General features: G+C 35.4%; 1 protein-coding gene across 1 annotated transcript; it reads left to right on the forward strand.

Moving 5' to 3' along the window:
- The first annotated feature begins 3292 nt into the window (after positions 1-3292).
- Positions 3293-4246, forward strand: LOC127098547 (uncharacterized). The gene has a single exon (XM_051037165.1). It carries the CDS (start codon positions 3293-3295, stop codon positions 4244-4246), a length of 954 nt encoding a protein of 317 aa, XP_050893122.1.
- The last annotated feature ends 5169 nt before the right edge of the window (positions 4247-9415 follow it).

Raw genomic sequence — 9415 nt, forward strand, 5'->3', positions numbered from 1 at the left:
GCAAGAACATTTGTGTGAGATGATACAAGTTGATTCTGGTCACTCTCATTGTTCAAACACTATCCTCAAGGACCAACAAGGCTGGTAGAATCTCTCTTTTATCTCTGTAGTAGTTAAGAAGAAGCATTGAACTTTCTCTAATAGGTAAGTGCACTTACACTTGAAACTCTTGTTCATGCATCATTCTTGAATATTTATTGAAGTTAAAATGTAGTACATAGTGTGTTTGTTGTATATTTGCTACTGTATGCATTATGCCATGCTCATGCATTGAGATTTTATTGTTTGGAAATTAAAAGTGCAGTTCTGGTTTTTGCATTGGCACGCTTTGTACATTGAGTTTTAGGATGAGATAATGATAGCATTAGATTCCTTGCGAAAAATAGAGCAATTTAGGTTTTTACGATTTTTAATTTCATGGAAAATTGAGAGAGTTATGATTGCTTGAAGTTTTGAGAAAAAAAATAAAAAGAGACATGCAAGAACATGAGGAAGAAGATGATGAATTGGTGTAATTTTACAGTTTCCGGAATCGTTTTATTATATATATTAATGTTTGTAAATAAGTTAATGGATGTATCACCGCCCCAGTGGTTAGAGTGTGTGTGTTAAGGCTTTGTGTGTGCAAGTGGTTTAGGGTTTGAATCCTGCTTGCCCTAGACCCATTTTTATTCATTGTTTCTTTGCCTATTTATTTTTGTTATTTTTCATAACTTCAAAGACTCGTAACTTGATGATCCCTAAGCCTTTTTGACCCACTCTTTTTACTATGTGTTCATAATTTTGTCTATTTTATTATGGTGAAAAGAAATTCCAGAATTGATTTATTTTTAACATACTTATACTTGTCTAAAGTTGGTACCTTTTTAGGATTGTTTTAGGGTTTCAAGTGACTTTCTTTGATTGATACTTTAAATTTTCTTGATCACCATGACTTGTATGAATGTTGTGAATCATATATGAACTTTTTTTTGACGCTGTTAATATGTGCGTCTTGGTTTTTACCTAATTTTGACTTACTTTAATGTATGTTTACATGTTTATGTGCTTTGAACTTTTGTTAATATGCCATGAAATTTTGTGTGCTTATTTTCCCATTGATCCATGATTCACATGTCATTATTTCATGTCTTGTTGGACCTTTGTGTGCATGTGTTCCCTTGTGTTTGTCTTTGTTTATGTGTTTACAAATGCTTTAAACTTGTAGTAACATGTCTTTGTATGACTTGTATGTTTACATGTTCAAACTTATTGTGTGATGTTGAACCTTTGTTTGTGATCATATTGAACCTTAACATGCATGTATTTAATACCTTAAATTGTTTTCATGATCAAGTTGAAGTTATGTCTAAACCATGTCTTATTTCATGCATACACATGTTCATTCATACTTATTATGACATCCATATACATGTTCATGAATTGTTATGTTATTCATCTTTGTTTCTTCATGATGATATATCCATGTCGTTCATATTCGTGTAACTTTATACATCTTTGATTGATGTTGTTGTACCTTTGTTCATGTTCACATGTTGTACATATGTGTATACATACCATGCTTGATATTATTATGATCATGCTTTCATATCTTTGTTGATGTCATGCTTGAACATCTTCTTTATCATGTGTTTGTTCTTGTTAATGTCATGTATGAACATCTTCTTCATTTGATTATCTTTGTGGATGTCATGTTTGAACATTTTCTTCATCCTTGTTTGTTCTTGTTGATGTCATGTATGAACATCTTCTTCATTTGATTATCTTTGTGGATGTCATGTTTGAACATCTTCTTCATCCTTGTTTATTCTTGTTGATGTCATGCTTGAACATTTTCTTTACCATTTGTTTATCTTTGTTGATGTCATGCTTGAACATCTTTCTTTATCATGTGCTTATATTTGATGATGTCATGCTTGAACATCTTCTTCATCTTTCTTATATTTTGTTTATCGTTTTGCCTATATCCAAGGGAAAAACCTCTTTATTGACTTAATGCCATAGGTAGTTTAGCAATCCCTAGTTTCCCTTTGACCTTGTTAGAGTCATTCTCACTTTCAACTTAGATTCAAGTAAGAGTTACTTGGTAACTCTTGTAAGTATGTTTGTTATGAACACTTACTTCCCCTTTGGAACCTTGATCACGACCAAATGTTCTTTCACCCTTAGTTAGTTGAACTACGGTTGCTCTAATTCCATCCTTATAAGGATACGTAGGCACATGACCGCGAAGTTTTGGCGAGCAAAATTAATAAAACCTTTAGGTCCTTCCCAATAAAACATTTCCAAATAATAGAAAACAAATAATAACATAACACAAATACTTTCAAAAGGTTCCTATAGGATACTATAGATACTGAGGATGCTAACACCTTCCCTTAGTATAACCAACCCCTGAACTTTAGATCTCTTCGCATTGTTTTTACATTGCACAATTAGGGTTTTTATTCGATATTTTCCCTTTCCTTGGATAAGTTAAAGTTCGATGGTGAACACTTAATGTTTTATGATTCAAGTTAATACAATAGCTTGATATCCGATTCTCACCGCGACAGAAATGGCGACTTCACTGGGGACACATTGAAAGAGGGTTAAACCTATTTTGATTATATTTGTGTTGTTATTATTAGTTGTTTTCCTTGTTTGTTTGGACCTTTGTTTTGGGTGATCCATAGTGTGGTGAGGTAAGTCCTAACCCGGACTTGAGTGTACATAAATAAGATAGGATGTGGTATAGTCAAGAAGGCTTATAGGGAGTTTAATCCCGAACAAGCTGACTTGAGAATCCACCACTCATGTGGAGGTTCCCTTTACAATTAGTATTGTTGAGCAAGCAATTGTGAAAACACATACTATATTGATTTGGGTAACTTGAGAAGCTGAGGACCTTAGTAACCCCCTTTACCCCACTTGGTCTTTAGGATGTAGTGCGATGACTATGAAGGTGTAAATCTGAAATAGTTGATACGCGATACTACACTCAAATTAGATTCTCTTGAGAATGTTATCAACTCCCGAGTAATTGGCGTGTTGATAATATCCGAAAGATGGTTCAATGATTTTTGGGGACCTTTGTAGAACCCGTTGTACAGGTACAAAATAAACCCATAGTACATTTGGGATGGTTAGACCCATGGCCTCATGCTCGCAAGGTCGAACCTTTGAACCCTATTTGTGTGTGACCCTTGTTTGTGTGTTTGTGCATTCATGCATCCATGCATCATAAACATCATTTTTTTAAACAAAGTTTTCAAGGAACTTAGGAACTTTTGTTGCAAACATTAGGTTTATCATGGATTTTGGAAGGAAAAGGACTCAAAAGTACACTTTCAAGAGTCCTAAGTTAGAAGACCTAAGGAGATTGGGATCTTTGGTTGTTGACACAGAGGCTTTAAGCAAAAGATATGGACATTTTCTCTCTCTTTTGAAGATCAACATGGCAGATGGACTTCTTTCTACTTTGATTCAGTTTTATGATCCCGTGTATCACTGTTTCACTTTCCCCGACTATCAGCTTATGCCAACACTTGAAGAATACTCTCATTTGATTGGTGTTCCTATTTCTAGTCAAGCTCCATTTTCTGGTTTGGAGGAAGATCCCAAAGATCAAGACATTGCAAAGGCTACTCACTTGAAAATCTCAGAGATTAGGGATCACATGACCACAAAAGGAAAAATGCTTGGTTTGATAGCTAAGTTTCTAATGAACAAAGCTCAGTATCTTGCTAGAATGAGGAGTGTAGAGGCTTTTGAGGTTATTTTTTCTCTACTTATCTATGGATTGTTCCTATTTCCTAGTTTTGATGACTTCGTTGCCATGGATGCCATCAAGATCTTCTTAATAGGAAATCCAGTTCCTACTTTTCTTGCTGATGCCTATCATTATGTTCATATGAGGAATTCTTACAATGGAGGAATGATTACATGTTGTGTGCCTATGTTGTACAAGTGGTTTATTTCTCACTTGCCTAGGTCTCATGCTTTTTGGGATCTTAAAGATGGTCTTTTATGGTCACAGAAGATTATGTCGCTCACTCATTCAGATATTGTTTGGTATAGTCGTGACTATGATGGAGTTAGTATCATTGATAGTTGTGGAGGGTTTTCTAATGTACCTCTCCTTGGTACAAAAGGAGGCATCAGTTACAACCCAATCCTAGCTCGGCGTCAACTCGGTTATCCAATGAGAGATAAGCCAAAGAATATTAACTTGGAGGGTTTTTTCTTTAAGGAATATGAAGATTGAAAAGCGCTCAAAGAGAAGATTGTGCAGGCGCCATGTCCATAAGTTAGAAAAGAAAGTCTTAGAGAAGACAAATTGTGTCTCCTTAGAACCTTATCTTAAATGGGTGCAAGATAGGGCCATCAGCTTGAAAATTCCTTATCCTCGCCAAGAGCCTTTGCCTTTAGCTGACAAAGAACCTACCTATATCTTCATGAATGATGCAGAGAAGTTGAAGATTGCTTTGACCAAAGCGCATCGAGAAAGGGACGCTTGGAAGAACAAGTATCAAATAATCAACAATGAGGATGAAGAACTTCAAAGGCAGTGGAAGATGAAGAATGAAGAAGAGATCTCCAACAAGAAGAGGAAGGTGCAAGAGGATTTATTTTCCTATGGCGTTCAGTCAAATAATCCTTGGAAGTTGATCGTGGACAAGCTTGTGCTCGAGAAGGCCGAGATGGAAGAACAAATTAAGAAGCTCAACTTGAGGCTACTAGGGGAATCTCCTTAGGACTTTACTTTGCTTTTATTTAGCTTTGTATAGAACTTTTGAAAGTGTACTCAAATTTTGTAACTCCCTTTGATTAATGAAATGAGTTTCTTTTGGTCATTGTTATTTGCCTTTTGATGTTTGCAATTATCTCTTAAGTTCCTTGAAACTTTTAAATTTTTTAATTTTCATTGCATTCATGCGCATGTCATCACACTTGCATTTTTTATCAAAATAAAAACTCATTTCCGTGATTTCTTCTCTAATAGTTTCCACACTGAGACCCTCACACCAGTACAACACCAGAGCTCAAGCCTGACGTAGAATGGCCGAGCAAGAGCAAGAGATGGAAAGAGTCAATGAAGAGCTTACAGATCTACGTGGGAATATAGGTAAATTCATGGAGATGTTGCAAGTAATACGTGCAAAGATGGATACTCAACCCGCAGTTGTTTCTGAGGTCGTCAATCCGGTGATTACTCCTCAGCCAACAGTTACTACTCCAACAACTTGGCCTCCCTTTGGTCTTCCTTATGGTTTTGTGCCTCCTCCTCAAGGTCAGTCCACTCAACACACAATTCTATTAACTACTGAAGTTAATCAAGTGATTCCTACTTTTGCACCCACTGCCATACACACTCGAGTTCAACCGTACTTTGATGATCATCAACAAGTGTATGATATGCCTGATATGTCTGAAGAAGGTGATGAAAGACATGAAAAGATGAGAGAAAATGTTGAAACCATTGAGAAAAGGCTGAGAGCAATGGAAGGTGATCAGATCTTTGGTGCTGCTGCCAAAGAAATGAGTCTTGTATCTGGATTGGTGATCCCCGCATAATTCAAGACACCCAACCTTGATCAATATGAAGGAGCTACTTGTCCCAAAAGTCACCTCATCATGTATTATAGAAAGATGGCAGCTCACGTGGACAATGACAAACTCATGATCCACTGTTTCCAAGACAGTTCGAAAGGTGCCTCTTCCAAATGGTACTTGACCCTTGATCAGGCTCGCATCCGTTGTTTCCAAGATTTGTCTGATACTTTCATCAAACAATACAAGTACAACATGGATCTAGCTCCCGATAGAAGGAGATTATTGAGCATGTCCTAAAAGGATTCTGAATCCTTTAAAGAATATGCACAAAGGTGGAGAGAGACTGCATCTCAAGTAGAACCTCCATTAACTGACAAATAATTGGCAGATTGGTTCGTCGACACAGTGCGACCAGAATTTTTTGAAAGGATGGTGGGTGTAGCGGGGTATTCGTTACCATTAGAGATATTGACTAAATCCAAGGTAAACCATACAATTCGAGTCGCCACCGCACTTCTATTTATCCAAAGGAATGGTTAGAAAGCGAACAAAAACCTAAAAGTTTTATCGAATCAAAAACTAGTAAAAATGTCAGAGATCTGGGTAAGGGGGTTGGTTATGCAATGGGAAGGTTTTAAGAACCCAAAACATCCTAGGTACTCCTAGGGAGCCCTTTTCACATTTGTTGTAAGATTGATATTTTGTGAAAATTTATTTGTGCAAACATGATTGAAGAGATGAGAAGAGAATATACAAGTTTATTTACATTTTGTGTTTGAATGGATAAACACATTGCCTACGTACCATCTTAAAAAATATTAGGATCAAAACCTCGTAGTTCGGGGTAAAAATACCAAAATGAGTTGGTGAATTGATTGGTCCAAAAGCATTAAGGTCTTTTGTTATCCAAGGGAGAAAACTCGACCTAAAACCACAAATCCACCATGTGAGGATAACTTCAACATGCTAGTGAGGGGTTAACCCTATAATAAGCATGGAAGACTCATTGTCCATCACTAAGGATACAGGTGAGTATTACATCTACCTCAAGAATAACTCAAACCTAATAGCTAAAGGTTATGAAAAAGTTTTTTGATAAGAAGTGGCCATTGAAACCACAAAAAGACACTTGAATGGGTTATATTTACCAAGGGAAAGTATTTACAAAGTATGGTCAAAGTTGACTTAAAGATTCAATTCAAAATGAGTGTTATGAAAAGAAAGTTTGAAAATCAAAAGCACAAGGCTTAGGTTTCTAATGTTTGAAAAGAAGTGTTAAATGTTTGCACAAAAAGTTTTGACTTGGGTTAGAGTGGAGGGAAGAAGAAGAATGGCAAAAGTCCTAATCATACAAGAGATAAGAGATAAGGGAACAAAACCACAAATGGAGTTCCTCTCTTGAGATCATAGTGATGATCCAAGTAGCTTCCATCCTTTGGAATATGCAAGCAAAATAATAGTAAGCTCAAGCAATCAACAATCAAGTTAGCTCTTGGAAAGTTCCTCAATGGCTCTTGGATCTCTCTCTCTTAAAAGCTCATGGCAATGGTTCCTCAATTTGGCTCAATGTTGGAATCCCTAGCACAAGAACACACACATTAAAAAGTTCCATCAAACAATCAAGAATGAACAAGAAGGAGTTTTAGAGATTGGTCCTTTCAAAGTTCTCTTCAACATTTATAGCATTCTAAAGGCCCAATGCCTAGTTTCTCTTTAACTTTTATAGCATTCTAAAGGCCCAATGCCTAGTTGCTCTTTGACTCCAAATTTGCATAGGGAAAGTCCTAAAGTCTAAGTCCATTTGTCCATTTCTTTGCATTTGATCAACAACAATCAAAGCACAAACACAATGATATATATACAATTATGTGCTCAAGTGAGCAAAAGGCAAATTGCATTAACATAAACATGTGCTCAAGTGAGCAAAAGGAAAAAGCAAATGAATAATATGTACAAGAATAGTAAATTGCATAAAAGTAAAGTGCAAGAAGTAAATGTTAATGGTTAATGGTTAACGTTAGTAGTTAGCGTGCCATAAGGCAAATTTAGCGCTATGTTAAGCAATCATAATTTGACTTATGTAGAAGTCACAACTATCTGAGGCCGGTCAATAATAATGTAGGCAACAACACAAGTTAGAAGTCTTGATTAGTGAACCAAGTTCCAACAACTTGCCATGCCAAAAGGAAGAAGAGAAATGATCTTGTATTGGTTTAAGTTCTTTGCATGATTTAGGAAGCAATCTATCCTTAATGCAAAGCCATTCACTTGATCAATTGATCAAGATGAATTAGATTTGAATCAAGGAAGATTAAACCTCCCTAATCAATGTTAACTTATCAACCTTTAACTCATTGATCCAAAAGAAAAGAAGAAGAAGAAGATGAAGATGAATAATGGAGATGAAGAATTAAAGTGCATGGAATGAAATGGAATGTACCAATCTATTAAGAGTTGACCAAAGACATTGAGGATCATGGTCAAATAATCAAAAACAGAAGTGGGATGAAGATTGGAAGTCAAGAAATAAACAAAGTATTTTTGGCATTTTTAATATTTGAAAATAAACTTGAATTAAAATATTAAAGAAAGGTCAAACTTCAAAATCACTTCAAATCAACTTTGGAAAGTCCAAGTGAATTATCCCAAGTTCAACAAGGTCAAACAAAATTTGACAAAAAATTTCAGCATTTTTAAAAGTCAGAAACTATTTTTAATCAATTAAAAATGAATAGAAATAACATAATTGAACTAAAATCTCAAATAAATCTCAAATCAATTAAAAAATTGATGAGAATATTTTTCATAGATCCATCGTCATTCAAATAGGTTGAGAAAATATTTTTGTATTTTTTGAATATCAAAAACTATTTAAAATGAATTAAAAATAACCAGGAAAGAGAAAATTATTAGAAAATAGAAAATGACAAAATAAAAAATATTAAAAATCGTTTTTAGAAACTAGAATTAAAAAGAGAAATAATGCAATTGGTCCCATATTTTTTGGAATTAAAATGAGAGAGTTATGAATTTTTGAAATAAAATGAAATAAAAAAAAATAAAATGGAAATTAGAAAAATCAGAAAAAAGGAGAGGCGTTGGATCTAAGCTCATTAATTGAGCTGGCACATCCAAAGGTGGAGAGATGCGCACGCACGATGGTCCCAAGTCAATGAGTAACATAATGAATTAAAATAAGTCATATCATCCAAGGGCCACGATTCAAACTGGAAACATGATCAAACGGTCTACATATGATCTGGCAACAGGGACGGTGGCCAGCGCCACCGTCTTCTCCGGTGAGCTCCGACGAAGGCCAAAAAACACAGAGGTTCAAATGCTCACTAAAATGGACGATCTAGGCACCGTTCGAAAGGTGAAGTGATGTACATCACTCCTATACCACTCACTTCCACTCTAGGTTCAAAAATTAAGCATACAAAAGTGATGCCTCTATAGAGAGGACTTCAGAAAACACAATATCAAGTTCATTAGATCAAAGAAATAGGAGATTAGAAGCAAAAAACAGTTACTCAAAACCTTTGGATTGTGAAGCTTTGAGTCCCTTTCCTTGGTTCCTTTTGCAAAACAGAACTTCAATGGATCAAATGATGAAGGTTTAGGAACTTTAGATCTGGAAATTCAACCAAATGCAATTGAATTTTAGATCTGAATTTTTGAAGAAAGATGAACTTAGTTCCTCTGGTATGTGTAAGTCCCTAATTTTGTCCCTAAGATCCCTCATGGCATCATAACATTGCATTTGCATTGCCTCAAGGATCACTAGCATCTTGGTTCCCTTTGCCTTTGGGTGGGACTTCTTGAGAGTGGTTTGAGATCACCAAGCATGCTTGAATTGTATATCATTGCTTTTTTTATT

The sequence above is a fragment of the Lathyrus oleraceus genome, chromosome 1 (assembly GCF_024323335.1).
Source record: "Lathyrus oleraceus cultivar Zhongwan6 chromosome 1, CAAS_Psat_ZW6_1.0, whole genome shotgun sequence".
Taxonomy (NCBI): domain Eukaryota; kingdom Viridiplantae; phylum Streptophyta; class Magnoliopsida; order Fabales; family Fabaceae; genus Lathyrus; species Lathyrus oleraceus.